The 19441-nt window shown below is 36.7% G+C and overlaps 2 protein-coding genes across 5 annotated transcripts in view; one reads left to right on the forward strand and one right to left on the reverse strand.

Annotated features, from left to right (window-relative positions):
• Positions 1-6401: 6401 nt before the first annotated feature.
• Positions 6402-8018, forward strand: LOC129778412 (actin maturation protease). Of its 3 annotated transcripts, none has more exons than XR_008743431.1 (5): positions 6402-6541; positions 6602-7239; positions 7324-7420; positions 7482-7758; positions 7809-8018. XR_008743431.1 is itself a non-coding variant. In XM_055785302.1 (4 exons), exons 2-4 carry the CDS (start codon positions 6680-6682, stop codon positions 7701-7703), a joined length of 879 nt encoding a protein of 292 aa, XP_055641277.1. In that variant the 5' UTR covers positions 6402-6541; positions 6602-6679; the 3' UTR covers positions 7704-8017. The 3 variants fall into 3 exon arrangements, 1 of the variants encoding a protein (XP_055641277.1); XR_008743434.1 differs by having other exon boundaries at positions 7815-8018; XM_055785302.1 differs by having other exon boundaries at positions 7482-8017.
• Positions 8019-15048: 7030 nt separating this feature from the next.
• Positions 15049-19441, reverse strand: part of LOC129762196 (phosphofurin acidic cluster sorting protein 2) — an 83494-nt gene continuing 79101 nt past the window's right edge. For both annotated transcript variants that reach the window (XM_055760238.1, XM_055760227.1), the window contains one exon: positions 15049-17235. In XM_055760238.1, coding sequence (XP_055616213.1) covers positions 17105-17235 — 131 coding nt within the window. In that variant the 3' untranslated portion in view covers positions 15049-17104. The remainder of the gene's footprint in view (positions 17236-19441) is intronic.

Here is a 19441-nt window from a genome sequence, read left to right on the forward strand (position 1 = left end):
TTCATCTTTTTATCGCCGATACAAAAAATATCCAATGTACAGATTCGGATTTAATGCGCCCGGCTGTTACTTCGGACGCCTCTTTTCTCCGACGCTCGGAACGTCCGAAGTAACAAAGCAGTCAAAACAATACGAAGTCGTACTTCGGTCGTTTTGAGTTTTTGTTTCTTACAGATGTTGTTACCGATTTTAGTGCAATTCGACGAGTGATAACAATAATAATCTGCTTTTAGAATGAAATGCTGTTATTTGGATTGTTGTTTAGTAATTAGTTTCAAATTCTTATCGTGCAACGTAATATGTACAAATGTACAAATGTACAAATGCGGGTAGTCAAAAGGTCCAATGTAACATTTTTCGCTCCTAGTCTTCAACTTTAATCTCAAATCACGGAACAACAGTTACGATTGGTTTTTCAGAGTTATTCTTGACTGCTAGTGGTGAAAGTAGCGATAAAGATCGAAAGCTTTTAAGACAATTCGCGGGATAATGTTTGAGTCTTCAACTTCGTTTTTCTCGAGTTGACGAAAATGTTACATTGGACCTTTTCAAAAGTTACGCGAGAAATATCATGCTACATGTTATTTAGTATTGCCTCAAAGGAATCGCAACTCTAGATATCGTTCGTACAAACTAAGCGTAAACCAAGCGCCAAACAAGCGTTCACCATAGCATGCATACAGAGCCATACATTGGTGGCTTGATACTACTAGCAATATAAACATTTCTCATAATTTTGCGCTATTCTCAAAAGAAACGCTTCTGTTAATATTACTGGCCTCGAAAAGAGTTGCATTACTTTCTCATGCTCGAGAGAAGCGCAGCTGTCACCCTTAATGGATGAAGTTTTGCTACTGGCAAGCAAAACCTAATCACATACAAAATTCCAGAACATTTACTTTCTTGATGACTAAACAAGAGAAATAAAATCTTTTTGTTAATAACAACCTCGAAAACAATGCTTCATTATGATTAATATTAGCGCAAATGCAATCCTAGTTGAAGGCAGTTTTGCGACTGGCACGCGAACCCAAATAACTTATAACATTCCAGTAAGACATTCAAGATTCTTGGTATTTTCAAATAATTTTTTGGTGCACAACCTTAACGTCTATTTCGCCATAACGTCAGTTTAATGCATTGATGCATTCTCAAAGGCACCAACGAAGCCCTTATGAAGACGGAAATAAACAATGTTAACTGCTTGGAAAAAGACTGAATTATGCCACACAGCTTGTACTCTGCTGTAACACCCTTCGATGCGAATTCGCTGATGAGTTTGTCAAGAGCGACCGCCTTCACCACCAGCGGGGGCAGCTTGATTTTGGTTGCTGCCTGGGTAACGGCGTTTACATTTTCGATCGACGCGCCGAAATCGCCTACTTCGCTGTTGTTCGGTGCGGTGTCACATTCGCGAAGGCTCGATTCAGTGTGAGCGCTTTTCACTGCACCAACATCGCGTGCATCATTAGATGCATCTTATTTGCAATGCCATTAGATGACGCTTGCCTCGAAATTTTATTGTCCCTGGCAATGCGTTCGTTTTTTGCAGGGCTTGAGCCTGCCTTCCTCTTTTGACGTAGGACTACGTCTTTCATTTCTATACCGGGGTGTAAAATCAAAGTATCGAAAACGAAAGCGTTACGCCGGAGACCGAGATTTTGAGCGTTAATAGCTCCTAAACAACTGAACGAAATGGTATTATAAACACTTCATTCGAAAGATAAAATGTCTATGCGTTATATACTTGTTACTTTTTGATCCAAAAACTTTTTTCAATAGCCTTAAAATTGCTTTCAAAACAGGCTATTCAAATCACCAATCGGTATATAAGCTCAGTTATAATTGAACACTGATTGAAGTACCATCGCAGGAATGAATGGATGTTTCCCTAACACAGACTTCAAAACCATGGAGCCAGGGGGAATCGGCATTGCAGAATAGATACAAGCAGCGGGTACTTTTGTTCTGGTTTTCGTTTCTGCAAATCGGAATGTTTCCCTAACACAGACTTCAAAAGCATGGAGCCGGGGAAAACTGGCATTGCAAAGTAGATGCAAGCAGCGGATACTTTCGTACTCGTTTGCGCTTTTGCAAATCGGAATGTTTCCCTAACACAGACTTCAAAACCATGGAGCCGGGGAAAATTGGCATTGCAAATAAGATGCAAGCTGCGAGTATTTTTGTACTCGCTTGCGTTTTTGCAAACCGGAATGTGTTTTCCCAACACAGATTCCGAAACCAATAAATTGGGAAAATCGGCATTCCAGATCTCGGCAGTACTTTTTAAATCCCCATACATTTTTACACTCCGGAATGCGTTTTGCTAACACGGTCTACAAAAGTGGATACAAATGCAAATAACTATTTGCTACGATAACCACTACCATAATGCATGAATTGACCTAAATTGGGATTTGTTTGCAATTGAATTCGTAAATTCCTTCATTCATTCACTAGTTTAATCAATAATTTAATCAACAACTCTGCGCAGCGGCGATATCGTACCCAATGAGGAGCATTCGTAGTGCGATTATTGCTTATTGAAAAACACAAATGATTACTAAGCCAACGGCAGTCCTACGTCAACCTTGCGGTTATATCATAGGTATAACCCATCCATAGTTTTTCTTGCTCATCACACACTACGCGAAGTGTCCAATTTACGACGCGGAAAGAAAAACACACGATACGAATAACGCCAAAAACGAACTGAAAAAAACAGGAAGTGGGTTATATCTATGGTATAACCGCAAGGGTGACGTAGGACTATCGTTGATTTAGAGATCATTTGTTTGAAGTTGAATCCGAATTCATTCTGAATGAATGAATATTTGGAGAACTTCGAAAACGAGAGCGTTACGTTGGAGGCGCAAGGTTTTATGCATCCAATATTGGATACGGAAATATCCTACTGATGGGGAAGAATAATCTTCAGAAGCTATCCTGTTAATTGCGATTGATTGAAAAATCACAAAACCAAATGTATTTGGTCACAGTGTTACATGGATAGAAAACATTAAAATAAACTCTTTCACATGAATGTATTTTTAAATTCCCAGAGGAACTGACAGATTATTTTCCGTAACGATTAGATATTTCCACATTTTCCTCGATACTGGAAGCCCACCAGTGGTTTATGCTAACTCGATAACCACATGTTAATAGCACTTGATTGAAACATATTTGGACACAGTGGATAGAAAATATTCAAATAAACTCTTTCACATGAATGTATTTTTAAATTCCTAGAGAAACTGGCAGATTATTTTCCGGATCTTTCTCGATGCTGAACGGCATCCAAACGGAAAGAATTCCGTGCGTGTATGTGTGTGTGCAGCGGCTGCTTCGATGGTCACCTTCTCTTCTCCTGAAGGATCGGCTTCTCTGTGCTCCCTCACAGTTTCAAACAAACTGCTTGCGTTTCAGGGCAGATCTCGATCCTTCGCCGTCCAGCACCCTCAGCAACGATGTTGTCTTGTCGATGTCCTCACGAAAAATGAATGCGTCTCACCACCAGATTATCGCTTAAGTATGCATTTGTGCGTGATTGAATCGAGAGAGGGCGTGGTTTACGATGGCAATTTGGAAGGCAAACTAGAGGGGAATGAACTCTCTGAGCTCGGAACTTTCGGCGACTGAGCAATAATCGATTGCGGGCGCATACAATATTGGATACGGAAATATCCTACTGATAGGGAAGAATAATCTTCAGAAGCTATCCTGTTAATTGCGATTGATTGAAAAATCACAAAACCAAATGTATTTGGTCACAGTGTTACATGGATAGAAAACATTAAAATAAACTCTTTCACATGAATGTATTTTTAAATTCCCAGAGGTACTGACAGATTATTTCCAGTAACGATTAGATATTTCCACAGTTTCCTCGATACTGGAAGCCCACCAGTGGTTAATGCTAACTCGATAACCATCTGTTAATAGCACTTGATTGAAAAATATTTGGTCACAGTGTTACATGGATAGAAAACATTCAAATAAACTCTTTCACATGAAAGAAATTTCCTCCGACTGCCACTGTGATCACGCGTATTCTAGAGCTTGCCACTCAAAATGCATTCAAGGCGTGTTATTTGGCATAGAAATCTCAACTAAGTACTAATAAAAATGACGCAAGTAATACTACGTTGAGACGGCGAAGTTCCTCTAGGAACGTTAGTGCCATTGAAGAAGAAGAAGACATGAATGTATTTTTAAATTCCCAGAGGAACTGGCAGATTATTTTCCGGATCTTTCTCGATGCTGAATGGTATCCAAACGGAAAGAATTCCGCGCGCGCGTGTGTGTGTGTGTGTAGCGGCTGTTTCGAGATCTTCCCGGGGAACCGTTTGTGGCATCACTCTCCTCCTGATGGATTCCCTTCTGGCCTAAGGTGCACAAACAGGCTCTTGGTGACACCGTTCATCCGCGCTTTCATGATAAATGAAGAGCTTCACCACAACAGCGACAACATGCACCAATCGCTGTTCAATTAGAACTGAGTGGATTTCCAAGCGGCGCTCGCTTATATACCGATTAGTGATTTCAATAGCCTGTTTTGAAAGCAAATTTAAGACTATTGAAACAAATTTTTGGATCAGAAAGTAACAAGTATATAACGCGTAGACATTTTATCTTTCGAATGAAGTGTTTATCATACCATTTCGTTCAGTTGTTTAGGAGCTATTAACACTTAAAATCTCGGTCTCCGGCGTAACACTTTCGTTTTCGAAACTTTGATTTTACACCCCGGTATAGAAATGAAAGACGTAGTCCTACGTCAAAACCACACGACGATATCCAAGTTAGATTACCACTGGTGGGGTCCAATCTTAAGGTAGGTTTAGAGTTCCCGTAAACGTGAACGCGGACAAACACTTTTTTGTTTATAATTCATCAGTCCATATATAAAACGCGAAGAAAACATCTTGAAACGATAGGAAGAAACATTTTCTAGTTGAAAAACATGTTTAAACACAATTCATATTGATAAAAGTGGATTCATTCAATATTTCACAACGATTCTGAAATTCCACCGTGGAATCGAGATGTTGGTGAACTCACCATAGTTCACCGACTTCGGTGAACGTGAACGTGAAAACAGTGGTGAATATAGACGTCAAAATATTTCCCCGTTCATGTTCACGTTCGAATGCCCCAAGGCATTTTGAAAATTATTTCATCGTGAACTGTAAAAGGACATGTTTAGCAATTCTCAAGTTTTCAATGAAAATTTTGATATGGATACAATTTCATTCAATTGGATATCTGCGCGGGTTGAAAAACTTCGTATCTTCGGGTAGATTCGTGAACAACCGTAATTTTATCCGAATTGCTTTATTGAATTTCGATGTTTATTTACTTCACGTTTACTGCCGAACTTTTAATATGAACGTGAACGTAAACAAAATCATTCTATTCACCACGATTTTTTGAGTTGTTTGTTCGCAATGTAGTTCACTGTGAAATGATCGTACTATTCCACCACCTGTTCAAGTTCACGTTCACGGAACTCTAAACCAGGCTTTAGATCGAAGCGCAGCGAAAGCAAAGTGAACTGGATTACTCAACAGTCCGATGCCGAATGAAAGTTTGCCTCAGCGAGATCCACTGTTTATACTCTAGGCAAGTATTCTCCTTCATACTTCTTCTTTTCCTTTGTTCACGGAGACTTTAAATCCTACGATTTCCCCTCCGTTGGTCGTAGATAAGATGCTCGTTATTGATAGCTCTGTCCGGGAAAGCACTCAAAGAACAAATGTATGGGAAAATAGAAACACTCAAAGTTTTCATGAATTTTAACCATTTACTAACCAGGGGATTCTAATGTATGGCATATTAAACAAATCTTACGGAATTTCCGATTCGTTTAGTATGTAAACCGCCAAAATCCGTTTGCGGCAAAAATAGTTATTAACGTTAACTTTATTTCATAAAAACGTGACCTGTTTTCTGATTTGACACCCTTAATGAAAGACGTAGTTCTACGTCAAAAATTAAAGTTACAATACTTATAACAAGCCATTCCTCGTAATATACGTACCACATTGTAAAATGATGATTTTTTAACCTTTTCAGCAAGGAAAAAAATCTTGAATCCGGGAAATTTGAAGGAAAATTCGGATTTTTCTAACCAATTTAAACGAATTTCATATAAAAAAACATCACTTTACTCTTAGAGACGAATGAACTCTCTGAGTTTAAAGTCTCTTTAATTCAATACCGTTACCGTTACTTTACTCGCTGCGCCATCTGGTTGTAAATCTAACGTAAATTCGTCGAATGAGTACCGCTTCCGGCACCATGCAGATAGTTTTTCAAATATAGAGGGCATCATATAAGTTGTTGTTTCAACTGACTTATCACCAGAGGTCACATAATCACTAGGACTGAAGAAAAGCTCTGTTTTGCGGCTCCGATTCGGTGTTTTCGGTGTTTTAAATTTTATTTTTGACATTCATTTGCCAGACAGAGAATATGTCATCCAGCTTTATTTATATTCCCTGACAATTTCCAACCTGCTGCAGTTGCCCTTTTTACGGTGAGATTTAATCTTTGTTCGCTAAAAACTAATGTTACGAAATAACTTATTTATTTTCAGTCCAACCCCTGTTCGTGTTGAACTTACATTTCTCTCTGTAAACCCCTTCTATCCGTATCATCAACAATTTAAATCTAAATGTCCAATCATCCACATCCGCCACCACCACCTCCAAGGATACATTTTGCACCAACGACGAAAACAACAGAGACGACGATCAAACAGCCTTTGGTCGAATTAAAATGTGATTTAGTCAATAATAATTCCAATATAATCCAACGTCAGCCACTGACATTCAACACATCAGGTGAGTGCATTTGGGCAACCCAATATCCCGAGATTCAAAAAGCATGTTACCTGCGACGAGTTTGTCAATTTGCCCCGCCGAAAGAGTTGCGCGTACAAAACGTTACTCCAATTCTACAGATGGGCCCAACATGTGGTCTCACTGCTCTCAGCATGTTCTTCGAGGGATCCCCATCGGCGAAAACGTTCCTAGAGATGGCCATAGCAAAAGGATACTCTAACAATGGAGAGATGTTTAGTGCGCAACAGTTAAACGATTTATTTTCCATTGGTTTGGAGGATAACCGTCATCTGGTGGAATATAAACCAGTCATCCACACGCTGGTGGAAGGAAGCATGGATGAACCGAGCATAAAAATAAAATTACGACTTGGATCAATATTCTTGGTGCCGTATCCTTTTCGGAAATACTTAAAAAAGCATTATTTGATTTTATACTAATAACTCCAAACGTTCCTTAACACGGGTGTCATTAGATATGATCCCGACCGGAATCACACTCCATGCCTCAACCGAGGTCACAAGGCTCATTGGGCGTTAATTACTGGTTATCTAATTGATCAATTTGATGATGTGAGTGATAGCATATAAAATAATATTCACAGTTTAAGTAATATATTTATTTGTTTTACAGTACTACGTTTTCGCCCGACATGGTAAAACACGAAACCTTGCCTTATGGTCCCTTCGTGATTTAGCTCTTAGCAATGCCAATCTAGTCGAGTTTTGCCAACCGAATGGCTACCCAAATGAAGTGTTCATTTTACCGCAGGGTGGGATTGGTGGTTACAATGGTCTCCGTTGTAAATTCATAATGATCGAGCACTACAAAGCGAAGGATGAAATAGCATTATAGAAACCAGCGTAAATAAATAAACGTTTGATGGAAATCGTACGCATAAACGTTAAGAGTATCGCGTACTGCATATTTTGGTTTCAACAAATTTTAACAAATTTTCAGTTTTAGATATCTGTTCTACTATTCAGTATGCATCATTAAATAAGTCAACATAAGCGCCAAGAAAGCTGTATCCGGTTATATTTACCAATCCGTTACACATATCCGCCGAACTTGCGTATCAACAGTATTTGAAAGAAAAAAAAATATTTTTAATTTGTCTCACGTTTTCTGATGCTTTATAAATGGTGAACTTTATCTGTTTCGCATATATTTACAATAAAACTTTTAAACGTATATTTTTGATAGATTTCTTATTAATCCCAAACATTTATGTTAGTTTAGTTAATGAATCCTTGCATGAATTAATGCATCCTTATAAGCATCTAGCTCATTTCGTTGATCAGTATTCTTAATGTGAGTTTGCCACTATCAGATAGATTCAATAATATATGTTCGCGTTTCAAAAGGTACTGTAATGTTCAATATTTGGAAACCGAGTTGTGGAGACTGAATAAGTTGATTTTAGGTAGAATATGTTTCCGGTAACATCGGTGCTCATCTGTGTTTTTGTCTGTTATCTTAGTTTTGACGTAAGACTACGTCTTACATTAAGGGTACCAAATCAGAAAACAGGTCACGTTTTTATAAAATGAAGTTAACGTTAATAACTATTTTTGCTGCCAACGGATTTAACGACTTGCATACCAATCGAATCGGAAATTTTCTTAGATTTGTTCGAAATGCTATACATTACAATCCCATAGTCTGTATATGGTTCAAATTGATGAAAATTTGAAGCATCTCCTCTGAGGAAAATTCTCAGAATCTTTCTGTGCCCGAAACAACAAAGGTCGTTTATTCTGCTCGTTTTGTTTGCTCGACCGAGAATCGAGAAACGATTTTTCATAAACGATCATTCCTGCGATGTTTTATTTTTATCGCTGCAACTATGTGCATCTGTTAGACGCATGTTTGATGCTTGTTGAATGGCGATGCACGAAAGAAGCATCTCGGTCAATACTCAGTGCAATACGTGCATTGATGTGAAGAAAAATATTGCGACATATGACCAATTAGTGTATTGTTTTCACAAAAGCAAGAAAGAATCGTTACTTCTCGAAATCTTCTTCTCGAACTTCTTCTTCTCTTCTTCGAACTTCTTCTCTACTTCTCGAACAAAGTTTCATTATTTTACCGTTATGAAGTTGATGTTTCGAAGGCTCTCAGTGTCGGTGTGTATGCTGTGAGATAATAATTGCCAATTAATCAAAATTTCATCGAAAATGTTACTGCCTTCGAGAACTAAGCATATGAATGCTCTCTGGATCTTTTTACCACATGAGTAATCGAAATAAGCCACGATATAATTGTCATCTGTTAAAAAACAACCAGTTGAATGATTTCATGAGAATTTTGGCTCAAATTATCATGCAACCGTAAGTACTTTCAACATTGTTTTGTTTCTTCCATATACATTCCATATTGAATGCAAATAATTACGACACGATATTTGGCTTGCCAATACAGATACACTTCGCCTACTGCTCCACCTCTATATGTACCTCATTGGTCCTAAGCGATCGTGTCTCGGATACAACCCCTCGATTTTTTTTTTAATTTCAGGTACAGAATCTGTATACACAGAATAACAGATTTTCAGCAAAAATACAGAATTTACAGATTTTTTTTTCATACAATTTTCAATATTTATTTATTGAAAAGTTGAACGCAACGCAACGAGAAGGCTTTCGGGAGGCAGTTGTTAAACGACATCTTGAGCGAATTGCAGAGCCTCAACTATTCTTTTCCATCCAAGTTAATTATGACCATAATCAATCCGCCAATCGTTTATCGACTCATTTAAACGATCTTACGACTAAACCGATTATGCTGTTCCTAAACTTTGTTCTACCGCTAATCAATAAAGTCAATTGCACTTTTTAATGTATATGTTCATTGCGAACTTTATAATGAGACAAGTATGTTATTGTTGATCATGTTGTGTAATTTATGTTTTGAGAGCTACGTGCAACGATTCGCCGATGCTGACCTTGATGTGAAAGATTTTGAAGACTTTCTGAAGAAACCTGGGGATGTTTACGTTGGTTTCGTGAAGAAGAACCTGACCTTCAACTCGATTTTTTGAAACATCTATATTGAACTCGTGAAACAGATCTCAAAGCGATTTGATTTCAGCGATCCGGCTATCAAAAGTGCAATCTTGGTAGCCCCTCAAATTTTCGTCAAGCTATCCAACCTTAAAGATAAGATACGCTAATGTGCGATTCACATAGAACGTTACGGAGAAGAACGTCTACGTTCCGTCAACGTCTCCACCAATTCACACATGCAGTCAATACTTCCACCAGCCCGTCACGTCAAATGTCAAACGAATGGTTTATTTAATGTATTCATGGTGTCGCCATCTACAACAATTTTAAATTGCAATGCCCTCTTTCGAATCAGCATGCCTAGAATCAGTCCTAAATTTTGAAAAATTCAATGAAAATCATTAAATTAAAATGCTTGAACCCCTTAGTCCGACCCTTGTTCAACAATAATAATAAATAGAATAATTCTCTCAACTAGTCGCGAATGATTTTCACTCCGAAATTTGGAGCTAAGAGATATATTGGCATAAAAAGTACAGTAAGTTACTTATAATGCGATATGCTGAGGCACCACTCAGTGTCGCACTGGAGTCGATTTTGACCAGTAATTGGACATTAGCGACTGGTGGCGACTTTCGATGTGGGGCCATAATTTGGGCCCCGAACTCAATATTTACAAAAATGTCCAATTAAAGGTAAACATGTCTAATTAAACATGTTGCATCACAGATCTGTTCAATCAGCTTAATGTTGATTTAGATGTAAATTACTGTACAACCAAATCAAAACAAAAGCCGAGACACAAAGTCCAGACAAAAACCAAACGAGCCGTCCGTCTCCGTCAATTATTCTTTTCTACAAATCCTGCCGGTCGTTTTCGTTGAACGTATGCTGCCGGGTCGTTACGTTGCTGGTGTATGGGAATGTTTTCATGAAAATTGCATGGTAGAATCATTGACGTATCGTGACGTGACGGGACGTGAACGTGATGTGTATGTTGTATGTGAATCGCACTTAATTCCTCCAATTCGATGAAGCAGGTAATAGACAAGGTTTGGATAACGAACCCAGGTTACTCAAGACGAATTCTATGAGGCAAAATTGAATGACTCAGATATAACTTGGTCCCAGCTATTGGATGTCAAGAGGCGTGAGGAGAATTTTTTGTATCCATTACTAAGGTCGTTTGTAAGACCCTTTTTGATAACATTCATCAGCGAATATTTTCGCTCTACAATAACATCAAAACAAAGTCCGGAAAACGGTAGGCCCCCCAAGTGGACCACTCCATCCACAAATGCTGTTCTAAAAGTATCACGATTTGTGTATACCCACGGATTACTTATATTCAATTTCAGGTGTTAACGTGCTCATTTACATCTTTTCGACCATCCGAGAACATTTTTTCGAACTCCGATAAACGTTGTTTCGCTACAAGATAGGTTCATCAGATGTCACAATCAACATTCGAAATGTGTTCGCGCACATCATTTTGTTTTTCACAAAAAATTGATACAGATTCTTTGATCCATTTCTGCAATAGGCAAAAATCGAAGGTGAACCAAAACACGTGTAATAAAAGCAGTTGTCGAGAATTAACGTAACCTTATTAACGTACTTGTCAGTATAAGTGAGAAACATGAGTACCAACATAATGCCGCAAAAAAACAGAACCCGCCTAAATTCCAAAGTCGCGATACTTTTTGAACAGACCTCGTATAAACATCATACAAATCTCTTAATTAAACCTTTTAATGAATCATTTTGTTGCATTTATACGTTTGAGCAAGACGAGTTATCTAAAAGATAATTTATTTATTTTTTCTCAATATTGAAATCAGTTTAGCAAACACAAAAAAAAACGCACTGATTTTATTCACAGATATAAGTTCAAAAAAATTGCAATTTCCAAAGACAAGCCAATACTCAGTCATGTCCGCCACAGAGCCGGTACGGTCCCGACGAGGCCCTTGCAGCCAAAGGGTCCACCAGAGCACAAGTCCAACCGCCAGCCTTGCTTTGGATTGACAATGAATATCCTCATTCAGAGAAATCGAGAAAATTTCCTTTACGAAAATTTCCTAGACCGGCACTTAAAAATCTTTCAATTTAATATCCTTTATATCTGTGGCACGCGCGCGACGCTCAAACTTTTGTAGACTACTTTTATTTTTTTTTTCAACTAATACAACTATAAAAACAACAAAATAAAAATAAAAATAGTCCATCATCACCAGATCATGACAGACATAATAGAGATCAATACTAATTAAAAAAAGATAATTTAAAAAAAAAATAGATAGTCTACATAATATAATCCGTTTAAAAAACTTCGTCAGGTTACTCAAAAACATTGAAAACAAACTACCAAAAATTGTCCACATTAATTATCCGTTCGTATAAAACTTCGTCAATAAAAATCTTCGTCATAAAATAAAAAAAAATCGTTCGACTGTTAATAAAACACAGTTTTCACGTGTGAAATACAGTGCCTCTTAAATTCTGTAAGTGTTGTTGCGCATTTTATATGTCTTGGCATCGAATTGAAAACATTTATTCCTTTGAAGTACAACGAATTTTGTGAAGCACATGACAAGAAATTAGGTGTTCTTAATTCATTCGCGTTTCTAGTGTTATATCTATGGAAATCACTTCCTCTTTCAACTCGATCACACAAATATCGAGGCAGCAAACCGTGAACTACTTTAAAAATGAACACCATAGTTAAATAAACAATTCTTTGCTTCACGGATAACCATTTTAGAGCGTCCAGCATCAAAGATGAGGAAGTGAATCTATTACATTTTAGAATCAACCGCATTATTTTATTCTGCAAACGCTGTAATCTCGATATTTGTGTATCATTGGCTAAAAATAATATGGAAGAACAAAAGTCTAAATGAGGAGAGATGATTGATTTGTATAGCTGTATTTTACTGCACACAGTTAAATCGTTTTTCAATCGGCATAAGATTCCATACTTCTTGGCAATTTTCCTGATGACATTGTCAATGTGAGTATTGAACTTGAGTTTGTCATCAATAATCACGCCAAGATATTTAATCTCCCGAACGCGATCAATGGTCTCATTATCAATAACGATGGAGACGTTTTCATTAGAACGATTTCGCGAGATTACCATAAATTTAGTTTTATTTATATTCAACTTCAATTGCTTATACTTCAACCATCTACTTAAAGAACGCAAATCTCCATTCAAATGTAAAACGACCTGATTCAAATCATTCTTCTTCTTCTTCAATGGCACTAACGTTCCTAGAGGAACTTCGCCGTCTCAACGTAGTATTACTTGCGTCATTTTTATTAGTACTTAGTTGAGATTTCTATGCCAAATAACACGCCTTGAATGCATTCTGAGTGGCAAGCTCTAGAATACGCGTGATCACAGTGCAAGTCGGAGGAAATTTATTTGACGAAAAATTCCCCCGACCAGAACGGGAATCGAACCCGAACACCCGGCATGTTAGTTATGACGCTAACCACTCGGCCACGGGAGCACAGATTCAAATCATTAGCTGCAATGAATAACACAGTATCATCTGCAAAAAGGTTAATATCACAAAATCGTAAAACTCGTCGCATGTCGTTGATGTACATAATAAATAGAAGGGGCCCTAATACACTTCCCTGAGGTACTCCAAGATTATTCCCTACGGGACTGGAAATTGAATCATTAAAAATAGTCCGTTGAGTTCTGTCATACAAATAACTTTCAAACCATTTATATGCAGTACTCGTAATTCCAAAGCGCTTAATCGTATTCAACAACAAGGGCCTAGAAATTGTCTCGAAAGCGCGTTTCAGATCCAAGAAAACAGCAATCTTTACATTCTAATTTCTCTTTCCATTTTGCTAACACCAAGTTCAATGCGGTTTCACAGGAATGTCCTTCTCGATATCCTCGATTCTCGATAAGATTTAAATATTGCAACAGCTGGCCTTTAACAACTAATTCTAATATTTTCTCTAATGTGTGCAACATGTTGATGGGACGAAACTCTTCGGCTTTAATCGTTCCAGCAACCTTTTGAATAGGAACTATGAAAGATTCCTTCCACACCTGAGGCACATGCCCAGTTAATAAAGACTTATTAATAAGGTCCAGCAAGATGTGATCAATGACATGAAAGCAATCTTGAATAACTCTAGCATTGACATTATCCACTCCAGCCGTTTTACTTAAAGAAAAGCAAATAGTTCTAAGTTCATTTAATGTAATTGGGTGAAATCTTTCAAATCTACAATTACTATCAACTGGCTGTCTTATTTCATCAGGTTCATCGACCAATTCAATGGACTGATTGATCAATGAAACACTATTGACGAAATAATCATTAAACTTGGATACTATAGCCTGTTCAGACTGTTCAAGTGTGCCATGAAAAGCTATGGACCGCGGTTTACTATTATTAGGTTTCAATAAAGATTTCAAAATTTTCCATAACTCTTTGCTGTTGTTTTGATGCTGATCAATCTTCCTCTGAATATATTCACAACGAGTTTTCTTAATCGATTGTGAATATTTATTGCGCGCGATCGTGTACATATTCCAGTGATTTCCATCATTTGTTCTACGAAATTTGTTGTACCATTTGTCTCTCTCACGTTTAAGGCGCAAAAGATCCAAATTGTACCAGCTGTTCGAGTTTTTCAAAGATACATACTTTTGCGTAACTAGCTGATTTGTACACGTTTTCAAGGTAATAGTAAGAACAGCTGCTGATTCATCTAAATTATCGACCTCGAATGGAAAATCCAGGCTTCTCGTCACAAGATTCGAAACAGCATGTTTCGAATATTTCCTCCAGCACTTTAATTTAACAAAATCGTCGTTTGGCACGAAATTATCTACAATATTGATAACTAAGGTCTCACGATCGGTTATTTTCAAATCGGTATCAGTGACTGTGTTAATAGTTTCAAAATTGGAATAAACATGATCAATTAAAGTTTTACTGTGCCTGGAAATACGCGTGAATTCATTTACTGTTTATACATAAGCATACGAAATTGTTACACATGGGTTTAAAGCCTCTTAAAAACTCAGAATAAGCAAACCTCAAAATTCTACTCCTTCTTTTATTAATTAGTTACTGCAATCTAGAATTTGAAGCATCGAATGAAATTTCTTTCGTTTCCATTTCTATGTGGACCACCCTCCGGTACTATTTTAAATAACAAAAAAAATCACATTTATTTTCTATTTCCATATTGTTATATGCATTGCTGTTCGACAAATTTCACATTTCATGGTATCCTAAAACATATATACAAATATGCTTTCGTTTTTTATGTGTATGCTTCGGTTAGATTTTAAACCTATGCATTTTATGGCGACTTGAAAAGAGCTTTCATACAATTTCTCTAACATTTACCCTATGAAAGTGAGCATACGAATTATCCCTATAATGGATTGATAGCGCTTATAGACGTGAAATAGTTACGATTTTAGCAGGGAAGAAAGCAGATTACTCATTGATGGTGCTTGAACCAGCACATCTTAATTACGCGACTAATGGTGTGTGTGTGTGTGTGATGATTGGTTGAAAAACGAATAAGTATCTCGCGAGAAGATATTCCTACTGATAATCGATTCCGTGCCCAAATATTACCTATTCAAAGCACTGGAAAGGTAAATACGAGGAAAATCCTCGAGTTTAAACAGGATGTGACAGTTATATACATACATTTTCGCAGACAATGATCACTTTCTGTAACATGAATATTTAATACCCTGGCGATTCTACATATATTTATATAGTATTGTTATTATTGTTACAAATCGGTTTTACTAACCATCCAGTACGTGCTCAAAACACTATCAGTCATATTGTTTTCTGTTTCTTTATTTTTCGTTCTTTCCTCATCAGTTATATTTGATTTACTTAAAATCAGACTAGCTTCCATAACATGATAGTTCTGAGATTGAGGCCCTATTTTTTATTTATTTGTTTTTTTTGTTTCTCATTATCACAATACAAAGTAAAAACATGACTTACCTTAAAAGATAATGAAACATAGTAGTATCAAAATATGCGCGCATTCTTTCTGATACTTCCACAGTATTTGAGAAAGAACAATAATTGTTTCAATTGGCTGATGGAATCGCCATCGCCATATGTTTTTTTTTTAATGTTTGAAAGATGTTCGCTCTGTACAAATGAATATTGTATCGCAATACGATTGTGGGACTTTAAAGCCAACATAAAATATATAATGAATTCGTATAGGGAATCATGAACACATGATGAATTTTTATCTATAAAATTTAATAGGTGTACTGTAATCAAATATGTATAATTCAATGCTGTAGTACTGTGGACAAACCCGGATAACGTGACCTTAACACTGGTTCTATCATTTTACATAGATGAAGATATTTCGCTGTCGTCTCGAAACCAAACGAAAATTTCCATCAGAACGAAAAAAATGACAATGACTTTAGGGGCATACAAACACACTCGAACTCTCCAGGACATTTCCTGCTTGAGTTCACAGTTAAGTATCACTAAATAAAACAACATCGTATTTGTGTTTCTAGTTGCATGACAACAATAAATTATTATACACATGAATATATACGGAAAATGCATAAACGTAATAATTTCACAAAAATTCAAAATAGCAAAAAAGGTCATGCCTGTACTAATTCAAGTATTTGAGCCCACTATTCCACCATACCACAAATAGTTGAAGCCTCACTCTTTCTGGATTTGAACAAAATTACATTCAGTTATGACACGTACAAACTAAGTTTATCGCACAATTTTGAGCTAGGTCCGAAGAAATAAATCTTCACCGCTTCCTACTAAACAGACTTAATGGGCCTGACGAAGACGTTCGTGATCAGGCCCAATGTACACAGAACATCAAGTGTAGCACACATTAGTTAGACTACTTCTCTTTACTGGAGCACATTCAATCGAAACGAGATCGACTTGCTGCGGTCCAGCTTTGAGGCCGAGAGGAATCGCTAGCAGTAGCCCAAACAGAGGTAGCTGTCCTACCAGAGTCGCCACCAAATCTGTTGATATCTTCATTTCTAGCAAAAGCAAATGAGCTAGAGGAGCAGCGGATTTTGCCGGACTTCCCAGCAGCGATGAAATGCGATGACGACGACGACTCATGTGTCATCGGTGGTGGCGCAGACGACGCAACAGCAGCAGCTGGTACCATTATAGTAGATCTAACAACATCCGCCGCGATAGCGGGTGAGGAAACTGACTAGGGTAACATTTCGGCCGATGCTAATGGTGCACCGACCAATGCAATGGGGAAATTTTTGATATGTGTTTGCCACTGGGACGATAATTGGAAGAATTTAACACCTGTCCATTCGGTACCATCAATGTAAACTAGAAAGAGAAGTATGATATTCGTTGAAAGATGCTAAATGTTGAATATTGATTGACTACACATTTGATGAATTTCATGCCAACTCGTCTTAGGAGTTGGCAGCACCATCTCAGATAGGGTCGAGACGTTGTGGGTGTAAAGACATGGGTTATTTAAGTCATTTTGTATACTTAAAATATTCAAAAAAGAATTAGACTAATTTTTGAAAAGGGCATAAAATGTTCTCTTAGTTTTTACAAAAATGTATAACTCAAAAACTATGATACCTGTAAAATTCTGGTCAAAGGATAAAATGTAGAAAATTGTTAGAACTTTCATAAAAAATAAAAAAAAAATTATTTTAAAAATTAAAACTTTATTTTCTCAACAACGATTTTATTTTAAATTTTAATTTTTTTTAAATTAAATATATATATATATATATATATATATATATATATATATATATATATATATATATATATATATATATATATACGATTTCCAAATGGTAAACGATTTTGAAGTGAATTTGAGAAAATTTTCTACAAGTAGGAGAATGTTTTGCAGTTTCAGTTCCGTTTCAATACATACAAATAAACTTTGATAAACTTCTATGATTTGGCAATGAAAGATGAACGAAGATTCCTGTGTACTCAGTTTTTCAAAAAACTCGCAAGCACATGCATTTTGACGGCATGTATTTTGTGACGTGACAACGCGCTATGTGCGAATAAATAGCACCATTTTACGTTTTCATTCCCCCAAATTCAGAAAAGAAATATATTCGACCTGTGTGCAAAATGAGTTCTATGTTCTTTTAGTTTGTGAAACATTGCGAAACAAGGCAATTTTAATTGTTTATGGTATGTTCATCAAAAAAAAGCTATATTTTGAATCTACCTGTTACCTGTAATACACGGTATGTCTTTATTTGGGAAAAGTCTGGGTGGTCCAAAACCGACCTCCAGTTTTTATATCGTGATTGTTTAACACGTTCACTCTGGCGCTTGCCATCAATGGCTAGCACAATCCTGGTTCATCGAGTGGCGTTCACTACAGGGGGAACGCATTTGATTTTGCTATCAGAAACTTTTGATAAACTCACATACCTGTGCAAGGGCGTTTATGTTTGCGTATTGAGGATTACTTTGACTGTGACGTTGACTTCGATCGTTGATCGTTAATCGTTGATGCTTGCGTGTACATTCGTATGTGCACTTTCTTTGTATAACTCCACACACGTCGCTCTAAGGCTAGGTTCTTCCCACTCGAACATTATCTCCCTCTCACTTAAATCCTATCTCTCACTATCAAACATTATTCTTTTTTTATTCCTCTTCGTGCACCCATGGTTATATGCCAACATTACCATTCACGATCGTATTGTGGGATTTCATGCCATTCCCGGCTTTTTATATCCGTTTTTAACGAACCGAAAGGCAACATCCTCGATTTCAAAATGGCATTGGAATATGACATTCGATTTCCGCTGGTAAGCCCATATCGTATGGGTTTTCCATATTTTGTTTAAATTACAATACAATACAATAATACCATCAGCAAACCGGAAGTTGAAATAAGATTATATTTTATATTATGGAATCTACGTTCATATATTGTTGATAAAACATAGGAGAAATATCATTGGTATGTTTTGAAACGAAACGGTAATTAATGAAATTAATCATTAATGTTCAACAGTCCGAAACACCAAAAGGCAGGTGTTGCCACGTCACAAAAGTATGTGACTGACAACAAGCCAACCTAACTATAAAATATTCTCCAACTGATGATTCTTGTTGGAAATTTTCTTAATTTTACTATAACATCGTTTATTTTTGTGTGCTTTATTCGTGAAAACGCAAAAAAAGTGTTTGTAGTGAGTCAAAATGTTGTTACGTCACACTGGAATGGATCGAATACTATTCGTGACGTGACAACAACTTCTGGAGACAGTTGATGCTTCTCTATTTGTGGACCGATCTCAACCAAATTTTGTGGGTTGTTGACTTTCATTGTTTGTTCAGAGAAACCCAAGTATAAAAAAGTTTGAACCTATGTTCATTTGATAAACTAAAAAAATGCTCTATTTTGACAACGTGACAACGCTTCAAAATACCTGTTTTTCATATGCTTGTTTCTCATAAATTACAAAATGAAACGTAGGTCCAATGAATAACATTTTTTCATTAAAAAATATCAAATAAATTTTAGAAAAAAAAA

This window comes from Toxorhynchites rutilus, chromosome 1 (genome assembly GCF_029784135.1).
Source record: "Toxorhynchites rutilus septentrionalis strain SRP chromosome 1, ASM2978413v1, whole genome shotgun sequence".
NCBI classification, from domain to species: Eukaryota; Metazoa; Arthropoda; class Insecta; order Diptera; family Culicidae; genus Toxorhynchites; species Toxorhynchites rutilus.

What these genes read in the sequence shown, in the direction of transcription:
- LOC129778412 (XM_055785302.1), top strand. Translation starts at nt 6,680, where the DNA reads ATGTCCAATCATCCACATCCGCCACCACCACCTCCAAGGATACATTTT. An exon ending in GGATCAATATTCTTGGTGCC is followed by an intron (nt 7,240 to 7,323) that starts GTATCCTTTTCG and finishes GGGTGTCATTAG; the next exon opens with ATATGATCCCGACCGGAATC. An exon ending in TAATTGATCAATTTGATGAT is followed by an intron (nt 7,421 to 7,481) that starts GTGAGTGATAGC and finishes TTTGTTTTACAG; the next exon opens with TACTACGTTTTCGCCCGACA.